Source organism: Pteropus medius, unplaced genomic scaffold, assembly GCF_902729225.1.
Source record: "Pteropus medius unplaced genomic scaffold, Ma_sr-lr_union100, whole genome shotgun sequence".
Taxonomy (NCBI): Eukaryota; Metazoa; Chordata; class Mammalia; order Chiroptera; family Pteropodidae; genus Pteropus; species Pteropus medius.
In genome coordinates this window covers 28,036,224-28,051,138 of record NW_024344378.1, presented here as the reverse complement: position 1 = coordinate 28,051,138, position 14,915 = coordinate 28,036,224, and the positions used below count along the sequence as shown (strand labels likewise).

Below are 14,915 nucleotides of genomic sequence, written 5' to 3'. Positions count from 1 at the left end.
CAATTTAACACCAGGGAGTATTTAATTAAGAAGGCTTCAGGGAGAAAAGCACTGCTAGCTGGCAGCACCAGGCAGAACAACAAGTCTCCTAGAAATGGGATTTGTTCGTTTATTTTAACTAGACCGTGGACGTCTGGCAAATCTTTAAAGTTGAGCTGAGTGGGGACTGAGGAAAGTTATGCCAACTGCTTACGTGCAGAACACTACGTGCTTAGGCATCTACCAAGTCTTTGAACAGGTATGTGGCAATGAACCCGCCCCTTGACACTTATGTTCTCTTCTGCAAGGACTGATAGTAATCAAGAACAATCTGGAAAGGAGTAAAAGCTCTGCTGAGTGAAATTCACACTGTCCTAGAACCAGACACTACTAAAGAATTAAAACAATCCTATAATGTTTATGAATGGCAGCTCTATGCAGGGTTCCCTCTTAAGCATAGTAACTATAACAAAGTAAAGCTTGACACTTCCTAACTATTCAAGGACTTTATAATTAAACTGGAGATGACATTCAAACCTATAGAAAGTTTAAAATCACGAGATGTGATTTTAGGGAAATGCAAATCACAACCACAATGAGATATCACTTCAAATCCACAAGGATGGCTATAATTTAAAGAAATGGAAAAAAATAAAAATTGTTGGTGAGGATGTGGAGAAACTGAAACCCTCACACACTGAGAATATAAAATAGTGCAGTCACTTTGGAAAACAGTCTGGAAGTTCTGCAAGAGGTTAAACATAAGTTAGTTTATAATCTAGCGAGTCTACTCTTAGGTATTTAGCCAAGAGAAATGAAAACATATGTCCACACAAAAATTTCTATGCAAATGTCCATAGCAGCATTACTTATAATAGCTAAAAAGTGGAAGCAACCCAAATGTCCACCAACCAATGAGTGAATCAATAACATGTGCTACGACTATATAATGAAATATGATTTGGAAATAAAAAGGAAAAGGGGAGTGATTGCTAATAGTTTTTTTTTGTGTGGTGATCACTTTGTAAGGTGTATAAATGTTGAATCACTATGTTGTACATCTAAAACTTAAATAATACTGTATGTCAATATTAAAATAATTTAATAAAATAGAATTGATTATGACAGTTGTACTCTATAAATATGCTAAAAACCATTGAACTGTACACTTTAAGTGGGTGAGTTGTATATAAATTACATTTCTATAAAGTAGATTTTATACATCTAAAGTTCTTGCCCAATCCTTTCATTTTATAGATAACATTTAAAATATAAATACCAAATTATTATAGCTTTTGAAGGAAATCTTTCTAAAATGTATAACCAATTTTGCCATTCCCTTAAAGAAAGTTTTAGCTCATTCTGATGACTCAGGGTCACGACTATTGTGACTACTATGTACTGATGTCCTCAGGAACTACATAAATCTGTGTGCTTGCCAGGCTGCTATGGTTTAAGTATTCTTTTGTCCCTATATAGAAAGTGACTGCTTTCTATGTCCTGCTTTTAGAGTAACACTGTTAATTTCCTGCTGTTGTCGATGTTACTGTAGTATGTCTATCCTGAGCCTGCTATATATGAATGAAGAGAAATCAGAAAATTGAATCTGTTTAAACTGTGACTTTGGTAAGAGTAAACAGACTCAGAGAGCACAGGACGTACTCCAAGTGTAAAATGCATAAGCATCTCCAATTTTATCTACTTTCCAACACTGATTTTGATTGCTCAGAAATGTCCGCTTCCTTCCAGGTTCTCAGCTGCCTTCTGGGTTACTGCTGACAAGTTGCCAGAAGTGATGATCACTGTAATTAGTAATAAATGTTTTTGGGTTTTTTTTACTATAACAATGTTTCCCAAAGGCACAGCTAGATATAATATCTAATTGGGAAAAGAGATTAAAACTTAAAAGTATAAATATGAGCATTTAAAATATTTTATTTATCTGGCACCATTTAGTTTGGAGGCATAGTGCCTTTCCACATATCATTAAGGTGAGATTTTCAAACAGTATTGGAATTTTTTTTTCTATTACATCTTAGCTTTGGACCTAACATGTAAGAGATGAAAAGCAACATCTTATTTACACTGGTTTATTTTACAAAAAAAAAAAAAAAAAAAAAATCACACATTTAAGTTTAATCGATATAAAAATCACACATTTAAGTTGTAATCGATATAAAAATCAAATAAAAAGCATCTAAATCTTATAATAAGTGCTAAAACTCTAAGACAGCATTACCAAGACTTGACAAGTTACTCACTTGTAATCAAATAACTCACCTAAGCCAGAGTGAGAATGTTTGCTAAGCATACATGCCTACGCCTAAGCTTTGCCTAAAATTTAAGAGTGTGGTACACATGTGCTGCAGTGGTGTACTGGCTTGTGCAATTTTATGTGGACATATACACACAGGCCAAACATTTTTAGACTTCAGTGCTATAAACTTGCCAATTAATGGTCTGTTTATAAGAATTCAGACGCTTATTCCAAGGTCTATAGATAATGAATTAACCCAGCAGCAGCACTGTATAAACTAACATTAAAGGCTTACTATGTGCCAGGTGCTGTGCTAGGAGCTTTAAATGCAATATTTAATTTTCATAACCCAATGAGGTATGCACTAGTATTATGCCCATTTTACAGATGACAAAACTGAGGCTCAGAGAGGTTAAGGAACTCTTAACCAAACACCAGTTAAGTAATCTCTAGCATGCTAATTACCAATTTTAAATAGACAAAAATAGTTTTAAAGAATTCTAAGTATATTTGGACCCCCTCTGAAAGTTTCATGGTGTACATAGCTGATGCATAACAAATATCCATTGTCAACAAAACAAAAGAGCAAGCCTGAACACTACTTATACAACCTGGGATAAAAACTGATATTAATTATGTCCCTATATTATTAGAAAATATTAAATTGATACTCATTATTCTGCCAAAGAAGACAGGGTGCATAAAATGCATGTGAAGCTTATTTTTCATAAAACTGGAAAAAGTCATAAAACTGACAAAAGTAAACCAGTTTTGGCAGTTATACAGGTAAGAATTCACAGATGTTGAATTGGTTTGACCCTCAGGAATACTTGACAAACAAAAGTGATACCAAATAGATTCAGGATCTTGTTCTTTGTTCAGGTTCAATCTTGAATCCAGCATCTCCAGATTCCCAGGCCTGAGTCCAAACCTACATCCCAACTGTCCTCAGAATGAGCGCTAGCTTGCTTGCTCCTACCTTAATGAATTCAGAGGAAAGGAGAGGTGGAATTCTTCTTTTAACACTGTTCCTAATCTCTCAATCTCAAGACAAAAACTACAGAGGAGATACTAATTACTCCAGACTAGTGATTTTGGGGTGATCCCAAAGCACCTTTTTGGCATAAGAAGATTGAGGTTTCAAATCTCAGACCATGAAGAAATGGTTAAAAATCAATCAGAAACAAACAATAACAGGTATTGTTATAACAAAACAAATCCTCTGAGGCAACACAATAATAAATTTTCCTCTGTCAACAAACAGGATATAACAGTTTGAACTGTGGTTAGATAACTGAATTTATTATCTAATTGTACAGTCATAAAATACTATAGTCTCTCAACTAGATATAATACATTGTTAACTTTTTCAGCAAGTAACAGATTATGGTTATGTTTTTAAAAAGAGTTAACTTTTAGAAATACATATGAAAACATTTACCATTGAAATGATATGATATCTGAGATTTGCATCAACTTCACCCAGTTTGGGAGGGGCAGTGTCCCATGTAGTAGATAAAATAAGGTAAGACTGGACATGAGTTGATAATGATAGAAGTTTAGAGATGAGTAATTAACAATTAGTTAATTAATTAATTAAAACCACACGCTGGTTTTTTATAACATTTGATATTTTCCTAAATAAAAAAATTTTTTTTAAATCTTAATACTCTCCAAATACTCATTCAGGGCAATGAGAGGACAAATGGCATACAATGAGATACCTTTGGAGTGGAAGTCCCTTTATTGCCTAGCAGATCCTGTTTATAGAACCAAACATACCAAGCTCCTTTCCCTCTTGGCTAGGAAAAATTTCAACCTGTCCACCCGAACCGAAAAGATGAAATAAAGATATTCTGGCAACTCCACCCTGCCATTTCAGCAGCAATAAACAAAGCATACATCACCATAGAAAGGTGTGGCTGCTCAACTAGGGCCAGATTCATATCTATTTAAATGAAAAATGTTGGTGCTCCCCAATCTGTAAGTAATGAACACAGAACTCAAAGTAATTCAAGTCATTTGAAATAAAAACAGTGAATCATAAAGTAAGGACAAAGAAATTCGAACTTATAACTTTCCTGTGATTAACACTTTGGTGCATGTATATATATATACATACATACATATACATACTGCCATACATATACATACAAGACACACACACACACACACACACACACACACACACACACACACACACACACACACATACATAAAATAGCATTTTCTTCTCCTTTCCTTGGTCCCCCTGCAGCATTCTGGTACACCAATACCTGCTTGTTCTACTTATTAGGTAATTTAGCACAGAGCCCAACTATATTTGAGTTAGGAATTTAAGAGGGAGAAAGGGAGGCAAATAAGAATATGATTCTCAATTCTACCCTTATACCATAGTAGGCCCTCAAATATTTGTAAAATACTTTCTGTCATCTAACTTCTGGCATTATCCTTTTTAGGAAAGGACCTACTGACCTTCTCCTCCCATTCTCTGCCTCAAATACTTTAATAATTCAGTGTGTGTTACTGATGCTCTCTGGACTTTTCCCGGAGTGACCTGTGACCTTAAGCCCAGTGACTGGAGCACTGGTAAATGTTTAACAACTGGCTCTCTGAATAAAGCCCTGATTTTCAGCATTTGCCAGTTCTCATTGCATAAATACACCTACTCTGGCCAATTTCAGGCTACCGGCACAAGGACATCGAATGCAGAGTTGGGAAATAATGCATACTATCAGCTCCCAGAGCCTGCAAGAGCCAACTTCAGCATACCACAGGCACTCCTGTGGCACCCCCTTCCACTTTTCAAAAATGTTGATGAAATATTATGTGGTCGCCACAAAGAACAAATCACATTCGAGCCACTACCTCATAGTAAGAAGACAAGATGTCTCCTTGGCCAAACTGACATTACTTTCCTTCCCCTAAATACACAGTATCACTTTATATATTTTTCACCGAACACAGGTGGTTGGGGAAGTATAAATAAGTAGTAAACAGCCTTAACTATGTCCTAGTCCTCTGATTCAAACACCCAGAGTTTAGTGACTTATGGAACTGCCATAGCATTTGAGTAAAATCAGGCCAGGCAACTGGCTTCGGGCTACACTCCAGCTTCAAACCACATAAAACTGAGTATCTAGTCCAGGGTTTAGCACAGAGCCTGGCCCAAAAGAATAAAAACTGGTTAGTCTCTGTGGGTCACATGGGATTATTAAATCTCAGCATTCAAGGCCACCCAGGTTAATACTTACCCAATCCCTTTATGACATACATCCTCAAGAAGCCATCCTCCAGTCTAAGCTTTAATATTTTCCCACAACTCAATACAATCTGCACTGAACCTCATGTGATGGATCTGGCAGGTGAGAGTTGGGGTGTTAGTTCTGCCCCTTTTACTCCTGGATTGCCTAGGAATTGTCCAGAAACCTCAGAGAGTTCCTAGTAATTGGCACTGCCCACACTGGCAAGAGGTCACAGAGGTTCATATAGGTCCAGATGTCCCGAGCTACTATCCAAAGTCCCTGTGGCCTTAGATCCAGCATAGGGTCAAAGCCAGGCACACCATAAGGTCCACATACTGGGCTCGAAGGCAACAGGCACCCAGAAATGTCATTAATTGCCAGAATGAAGTTTACTAGGCTATGGGTTAAAAAAGAAGGCCCAAGAACAGGTGCAGCTGTTCTGAATTCTGAAGCCTTGTTCAATTCATGAAGCTTTTATAAAGGAAACATGCTCACCTTTCTAATTCTCATCTCTCTTGTGCATATCTGCCTCCCTTGAGATATCAAACAGTAGAGATCAAACGAAGATATTTCCTTTTTAAAAATCAACTTTGTCCTGATACTAGAATAGTAGTAGAATAGTCTTCTTACTCACAGAGTTGCCAACATCACCCTCGGGCAGGTCACACTGTACTGGGTTTCACAAGTCTTAATGGGGCAATCTATGAAAGTGACAGTGAGGTCAAGACTTGTGACACAGGTCATGTGTCCTAGAAATGTCAGAGGGAGTTAAGGGAACTTCCATTCAGGAGGTGATGTCACATCAGGTTGGAAGACAGCCTGAAGCCCAGTCCTTAAAAAGTTCTCAGTTGGAACGATGGTGAGTTCATAGAAATCCTGAGATTTCAGAAAGTTTTGAAAGCCCCTGTGGCTAAAGAACAGCAATAATATTAATATTAGATGCCCTTTATTAATACTAGCTAGTATTAATAGTAAAATATATTTTACTATGCACATGCCAGGGTCCTGGCATTCCACTATACTTTATATGTTTTCTACGCTTGGTCCTCACAACTGATAAGATAAGCACCATTATCTCTGTTCAACAAATTGAGCCTCTAAGAAGTCAAGAAGCTCACACTGTTAATAAGTAGTGGAATGAGGATTTGAATCCAAGTCTGGTAGCTACAAAGCTCTTTCCACCACAGAACACTACCCATACTTCCTGGGAACCTACTAGAATCCCGAGTCTGGTCCCGTGGCCCAAAAGAGTCCAAATCTTAACTCAGATGGTTTTACCCCAAGAACTCGGGCCCTTCCTCAGTTTATTTACCTATCAAGGAGGATCATGATAGTACCCACCTTAGTTTGTTTGGGCTACTATAACAGAAATACCATATACTAGGTAGCTTATAAACAACAGAAATTTTATTTCTCACAGTTCTGGAATCCAAGATCAAGTGCTGACAGATTCTCTGTCTGGGGAGGGCCTGCTTCTTAGATGGCTGTCTTTTCACTGTAACTTCACATGACAGAAGGGGCTGGCTTGCTCTCAGGGGTCTCTTTTATAAGGGCACTAACCCCAATCATAAGCGCTCCAACATCATGACTTAATCACCCCCAAAGGTCCCACCTCTTAATAACACCATTTTGGGGTTAGGATATCAATATATGAATTTTGGGGAGACATAATCTACAGCAATACCTATCTCACAGGATGCTGGAAATGTCTGATGCTACTGTTACTTCCACAAACACATGGATAAGCTTTTTGCCAAAGATATAAAACTTACATACACTTATCTTTTCTGAAAGTTTTACAGAACATAGTTATTTTTCCCAACATAAATGCATGATTGGCTCATTTGGCAGAAAAGAATGCCAGTTAGCTAGCAATGGAGTTAGATTTGGATTTGAATTTTGGTCCTGCAACTCACTAAGTACAGGTCTTCGGGCAGGTTGCTTTACTTCCTTGAGCCTCTTTCCCCATCTGTAAAATGCAGAGTGGGACTGGTAAATTGCATGCTTTTATAAAAACATATACAGAACAACAGGCACATAGCTGTTGCTCAATAATAGCTACTCTAATTACTCAGTCAACTGAAGAGACAACTGTAGGTAGTTACTTTTGTCATAAGTTTTTCTATCCTCTTTTCAAACTATAAAGAAATCTGTTAGAGGTCCAGATCATTATTTTGACATAACTGCTCTAAAAATAACATTCACTTGCCCTTTGAATCATCCACTACTTTCAAATACATTCCCAAGGATAATATACACACACACATACACACGATTAGCCAACTCTAAGTATGTAAAAGATGTCATAAATTAAGTAATGAGATACGAACTTGATAGTTGCACTATCTAGAGAAAAGATCTACTTAGAAATTAGGTGCCCCATATACATTGGTGTACATTGAACAGTTTTCATACCTGATCACAATATTGTCATCCCAAGGTAAATACTGGCTTACATAATAAAGCTAGAGCACAAGTAATTAAATATAATAGAAGTCAAATCTTGATTTATTTTTATTTTCACAGTAATTGGTTCATATTAAAACACACACATGCAATTAAAAGGCACGCTGTCACAAAAAAGAATACCAAAAACCTGTCACTTAAAACCGGTACTCCTTTGTTTCTCTACTAATTCTGTCTCCAAAACCATGATGGATTTTGTTTTGTTGACTTATTAAATGTCCCACATGTTAAAAATTAGCAGCGCTGTTTCCATCTTTGGTTAGTTACTATGCCAAACAAAACATGCTTTGTATTAATGTTGAAATCCACTTACTGATTTTTTCAGGGAGAAGTGGTGTTCATGTGTCTACTAGATCCTGATATCTAACTTAACCACTTAGACACTGGACAATTGGGCCTTAAATTCTTAATCTTCAGTTCAATTATGCGCTGTACAATTCATAACTTCATTAACAAACTTGGGGAAACTGACCACGTCCCGGAAAGTAGCAATGCTAGTGTGTTCTTGCTTTCTGTTTTAGTCTTTTGTTGTTAAATTTGCAATACTTCCCATCCATCTAGAAGTACTGGTTATGTTTTTTAAAATGCACATGTATCCATACTCCATGAAGATACAACCAAAAAACTTTACCTATTTATCTTTTATTCTGGTTTTTCTAATTCACCTGATTCAGAGGTAGTGGAAATCCCAAGTGCCAAAGCTAAATATCCCAATATATAGAAAATTGAGAACTTGTACTTTCACAATGGTGGCTCGCTAAAACCAGTAACAGATTTGGGTTTCTTCTGTTTGTACCCATAAGTATATTACGTGCGTAATGAACTCTCACCTATTTTCTGCTAGTGTTCTATCTGGATGATCTGAGAAGTCAGAACCTCTCCCCAGGAGGCCGCTGCACTGATTCAGCCCTTATTTCTGTCTGTTGCAACACACGGGGAAGGAGGAGGGCAGCTCAGGTCCTCCGGGCTTCTGATGATGCTCAAATATTTGCCTTTTTGTAACACTGTTCAGTGACTCAAACAATTATCTCCTTTACAATTTTTTCCGTCTCCCTTCTACTGTTGGCTTATCTAACAGTATCCCTGGGGTCTAAAATATCCAGGATTTCAATGTAACATCTATTATACTACTTTGTGCCATTTTATTCCTCCTCCAAAAAGTATGTATGTTTTTACCAATTTCATTGAAAATAACATATCGGGGAGAAAGAGTTATGTACAAAGGCGGTGCTGAAGCACTAGTAGTGATATGGAGACCTTAGCTGCAGCCTAAAGTTATGAGACCGGTTAAGTAATTACGGTATATCCATATAATGGGATTTTGGGAAAATAACACAATCATTAAAAATGATGTTTAATAGCACAAAAAAATGCTTATGAAAAAAATTTTAAATAAAAGTTATCAAAATCTTATTTTAGTATCACTAATGTAGGGAGGAGGCAAGAGAATCAGAATGTTAAATCAAGCTGTATTTAGAGACTGCAATATTCTGAACAGCCCTGCAGCCAGGCCAGGAGGACACCTGCAGGACAAAGGAAGATTTCTGTTGGGATTGCTAACAACCCATTCCCTACACCTGCGGGAGGGGAAACAGGATCAACAGTCTTTAAGTAGCTGCCCTACACAAATAAAATTGTTCATTCCCTATGGCTAAAACCATGGGGAACCTATGGATTCAAAGCTGGGAACAGCCAGCAGGCCTTTCATGCTACATCCTCTTCCCCTTCCCCTTTCTCACTGTATGTCCCTTTCATAGGAAATGGGAACTAAAGAATGATATATAAATTGAATTCCCCGAACACTCAGGTCCCGCTCACTCTCTGCCTGAGAGACCACGCTCCGATTGTGGAGTGTTATCCCTTTTCTAATAACCTTTCCTTTTGACCTTAACTTTGGCCTGTGTGAAATTCTTTCTACACTCTCCACCAGTGGACCCTCTTCTCAGTGCAAGGCCTTGTCTCCCCGCACTCAGGGAAATTTGCCCTGTCCTGCAACATTACCTTTAAACTGTGACAAATTTTAAGCTGTTGTTTTCTTTGCGTGATGGAACTGTGAGTACTTTTTCCTGCTTTTTTGGTACATTTTTGTATTATCCAATATTTTCGGTGGAAGGGTAAAAAAAGTAATTATGGGACTAGAACTATTACAGTTAATCAAATAAAACTTTTTGGTCATTCTTATTCTAGGCTACTTTTTGTTTTTCATTTTTTAATTAAGAAAGTCAGTCTGAGGTCGTCTCTGCCAGTTCAATTGTTCTGTCCTTTGGGTTAACAGGGGAGGGTGTTCTATATGATGGTGCAGACAGCTGGCATTTACTGAATAACTTTTATGGGCCAAGCAGTAATCTAAGTTCTTTATATATATTATCTCATTTAATCCTCATATCAACCCAATGACGTAGTATGATTATCTCCATCTTATCGATACTAAAACTGAAGCATAGAAGTTAATAACTGGCCCCAGGTCATCCAGCTGCAATTCAAAGTCAAGCCCACCAGGGTCTGAATGACTACATCATTCACAATACTACTTAGACACTCACTGCATGCATCTCATTAGGACTACCATTAGTTTCAAAATATTTGGAAAGTGAGCTGACTCCGTAAGATGTTATTTATGTATGCTTCAAATAATCAGAGCACCAAGAAGCAAACAAAGGAATCTTCCTATTGATACTTTACAGAAACTCCACTGAAGGACTTTGCCAAAGTCTGTTGTTGAGATGCTAATAGCCATGTCAGTGGTGTGGTAAGGTCACGTGTACCTTTTTTGTGACATCAATGAAATATTCGTGTGCAAGAAATAAGAGGAAAAAAAATGTCATCTATAACCAGTCTTCCAACTTAATTGGAGAGATAAGACAAATCGCACACATGATACAATTGGCACAAGGCAAAAAAAATAATGCATATGGTAGAGTGGACAGCTAGTGCAAAAGTCACGTAGGAAGAACTATCAGCCTTGATGTATCATAGAATTTTGAAGGTACAAGAAACAACCTATCCAAGTCCAGCATTTCAAGATAAGAACTAGTAACTTGGTTGAAGTCATACAGCTAATAGCAGAAGCACACAAAGTAGCCAAGGAGCTTGAGGAAGCAGTCTTAGGAAAGTTTTCCAAGAATAAGATAGAGCGAGGTGATGGTGAGGAGATGAATACAGTGGACAATATTCCTTTCCTGGTTTAGCAAGACCAACCTGCCACTGATCTGACTTGTAGGTTATAAGACTGAATAGTCCCTGCATGGAGGGTTCAAATTTAAATTTTTTAAATAATTGAAACTACTGGGCTGTTTTATTCCATTCATCATTTTTAAACATTACGTATTTTAATGTGTATTGCATCCTACCCAAAATTATTAGCAAACACAAAGAAACACATTTACCCACATATGCATTCCAGGTGCCTATCTGAGATGTGGTATCTGGCTGTCCTAACATACCTCTGGTTTTGAGAGAAGTTAAGTGTCTGATGCCGTAAACTGCTAACTAGGAATTATTTGTCCAGCACTGATGTTCCCACCACTGACATACTCTTAAATTTCTTTTTAAGCACTAAATACTAATAAATGCTCATGGAAAATTTATCAGTCATGAGAAAGATTTTGTGACTGATAAGGAGATTCATCTTAGAGTGCCAAATATCAATTGAGCAATATGTTTTTATAAAAAGATACCTGAATGTTACTAGGCAACGTATAAAGATATTAAATTAAGCCTAGTTTAACTAAGAAATTTTGATAGTGAACACAGCAGATGTGACTCAGAACATGTAAAATTTCAGAAATGTTTTTTTGAATTTGAGAACAGAAAACATGGTAGGATAATGAAATCAAATTTGATGAATCCTTTTTAAAAGTTTGTAAGTAAGCATCATGGTCACTGAACTTAAATACAAACCACTTTACTTTCCCACACAAAGCACAAAGGCATAAAATTGGCTCATGGTTAAATTTTCTCTGCCTCCAAGCCATTATTAAGTGTATCGTCAATTCCTCAAAAAATACTGTAAGAAGTGTTATACCCTCAATTAAATATAGACTATTCAAGCTACCATTATTAAACAAAAGCTCAATACAGTTCTCTCATTATATTTTAGCTATTTACATTGCAAGCTCTCATATGATTTGTTAATGTAGATCAGAGAAATAACTAAAATATGGTTTCAAAAGAAGTAAAACAGGTTAATATATCATAAGTAGTCAATATTAAGTGCATAAAGAAAGTCATTGTCTAACAAGTCTCAAAAACAAAAGTAAATACAAATTCAGGTGCTGGATGTCTTCCTTACAGCCTTAGGCAAATATGCTGTGTGGCTTCAAAGTTCCAGACAAGATCTTAACTTTTAACCTAAATGTTTCAGACCTACAAAACACAAGTATCAGAGTCACCACATCCCACAGTCACGTTAAAATACTTTCCAAAGTCTCGGAGACTTTAATTGAATGCAGAAAAGTTGAGAGTCCAAATTGGTAAAGAGAAAGAAACAGAAGAAACTAAAGCTGTTTGCCAAATATCAAGCTTTTACAGACAAATCTAAAACCTATCTAGCAATTTCCCTAAATCAAATAGAAAAACCTGTATGCAAAAGGTGCATATTTTAAGGCTATCACTTATTAGCATGCCTTCTACTTACTTTGCTTTTTGCCATTTATAAGCTTCATTAAAGACGTCCAGAAAGAAGTAACCAGTTGAATGAGGTTCGGCGCAGACAGGAAAAACCAGTCAGTTCTCAACTCGATCTACAAATTTACATCCTAGAACATCCTGCAAGGAAGATACTCTCTACAAACTAACTTTATATGTGCAAGCTTTAGATTGTGAAATAATGCATTTCAGCTTTTTGCTCTATACATTAATTAGAAATCCTCAACTCTACCTCTCCACCCCCCGAAAAAATAAAATCCACCTCCAATCCTCATTGGTCCACATAGTTCCGGCCCACATGGTATCAGTGGGAGTGTCTAATCCAACAGGTCCTTTCATTGGCTGCGAAGAAACAGCGTTTAATACGGGTTGTCAAACTCCACGCCTCCAGATCTTGCGCTCGCCAAAAGACCTAAGGTGCTGGCGACTACTCTACGATTCAAAGGGCAAGCTGCCTGCCTGAACGCTAACTCCAGAAAGCCAAGTTCTGAGAAAGGAAAAGGGAGCTCCGACTGCCCCTGCAGCTTTACCCCTACTCCCAGACCCCACCGAATGTTCATACACGTGCATTTTCCCACAGACAAATTATAAAGCCTGGTAGTGCGTGCACGTTCCACAGAGCCGCGATCTAAGATTAACTCGGACTCCGTGTCCAATCCGCTCATTCTACGGATGGAGGAAAGCAAGGTTCAGGTTCAGGGAGCTATCTTTAGTGCTTAGCGCCCCTGGGGAAAGAATGAGTTCCGGGCGCGCCCTCGGGGCAGTTCCCCAAACCTCAGCCTCGGGCGCACGGGGCGCGCACCACGCCGTTCCCGGGAGCCGGGCCCCGTGCGCCGCGCCTGACTCGCGGCGGCGCTCCCCTCCCAGCGGGACTTACGCGGCCTGTTCTTCTTCCCCGAGTCCATCCTCCTCCGCAGCCGGCATTTCTTTGCCGGAGAGTCGTGCTGAGGGGGCGGCGGCTGCGGCTGGAGCTCCGGCTGGAGTAGAAGGCGCGGGGGAGCCGCGTCGCTGCCGCCCGCAGGGCTCCGGCTGCAGAGGCGCGGCGGCTGGACGGGCGGCGGGTGGAAGCCGTTGTGCAGCAGCCCGTTCACGGCGGCAGGGCCGGCGCCAGTGGAAGCCCCCGGGGCGTGCGGGGCCGAGCGCTCCGGCTGCCCGCCGCAGTCGCCCATGCCGAAGGCTGGCGGAGCAGCGCGTGCGCCCCGCCTCAGGCGGCCTCGCTGGAGGTCATTCTCGGACGTCTTTATTTCGTCGGATCCTCCCTGCGGCTTCCGATTCAGCAACCGCAGAGCCGGTGGCGGGGGATGGCGAGCCCGGCGCTCCACCCCTCCTCCCACCGGCTCCCGCGGCTCCTCCGCGCCCTGCCTCCGGCGCGTCGGCCCCGCCGCGCCGGCCTGAAGCATGTCAGTCGCGGGCACGGAATTGGGGATCCCCGCGCACCCCCAGCCGGGGCCCCTACAGCCCGCCTTCCTCAGATCCCTGGGCCCCGCGACTTCAAACGCGGCTTCCTCGCTTCCCAGACCTGCCCCCGCTACTGAGCATGCCCAGTCCTGCCCGCCACCGCCACAGCCGCCGACGAGTTTCAACATGGGGACTGAAGTTCTCCGGGTTTGCAAAGAAGAGATGGGCGGGTTGGGCTTTGTGTGGCAGAACGAGCCGAGAGGGGACTGGGCGAGGCGGGCGCAGGAGAAGCGAGCAGCTAACGTAGGAATGCAAGGGGAAAGACGACAAATATTTGTTGAGGTTTCAGGTTTGCTAATCCTGTCCCCAGTGGGTTAGATACCTTTGCAAAGTCATTCACGTTGTTCCTTCCTCCCTCAAACCTTTTTGACTGTGCGTGTGTTTGATTAAGTGACCTAACGACTCACAGGCCTGAGGGGAGGGAGGAGAACGATTATTTTTAGAAAGGTAGGCTGATTTGGAGAGAGAGAGAGGAGTGAAATTTCTTTGCTGGCACAAACACAAATACCATGTGGTCTTGTGGAGTTGTCTTTTGCAGGGAGGAAACCTAGGAATACAGTGTAAGGACAGTGAAGGACACAGCTGTAGACAGAATTAAACGGTGCTGGAAGAGACGAAGTAAACAGAAGCAGTCCCAAGCTATAAAAAGCACTTTCCTCCCTCAGAAAGGACTTTAAGAGACAATGTCATGCTATTTATAAAGAGTTGCCTGTGTTTTAAGAAGGTAGGGCAACATCAGCATCGCATGGTGGTCGACACCATAAACTTTGGAGTCAAAACCGGGTTCAAATTTCAATTTAGCCACTGAGCAAATTCCGAGACAGTCATTGTTCAATTCAAGTTAATGCACCTGGCCATAGGAA

The 14,915-nt window shown here is 39.8% G+C and overlaps 1 protein-coding gene across 2 annotated transcripts in view; it reads right to left on the bottom strand.

Moving 5' to 3' along the window:
- PANK1 (pantothenate kinase 1) overlaps positions 1-14,427 on the bottom strand; it is a 51,859-nt gene extending 37,432 nt beyond the window's left edge. Inside the window, exon 1 of one of the 2 annotated variants that reach the window (XM_039871760.1) lies at positions 13,472-14,427. In XM_039871760.1, coding sequence (XP_039727694.1) covers positions 13,472-14,180 — 709 coding nt within the window. In that variant the 5' untranslated portion in view covers positions 14,181-14,427. Of the gene's footprint in view, positions 1-12,583; positions 13,107-13,471 lie in introns of those variants that run through there. The other variant, XM_039871761.1, reaches the window with a different exon arrangement.
- Between the last annotated feature and the right edge of the window lie 488 nt (positions 14,428-14,915).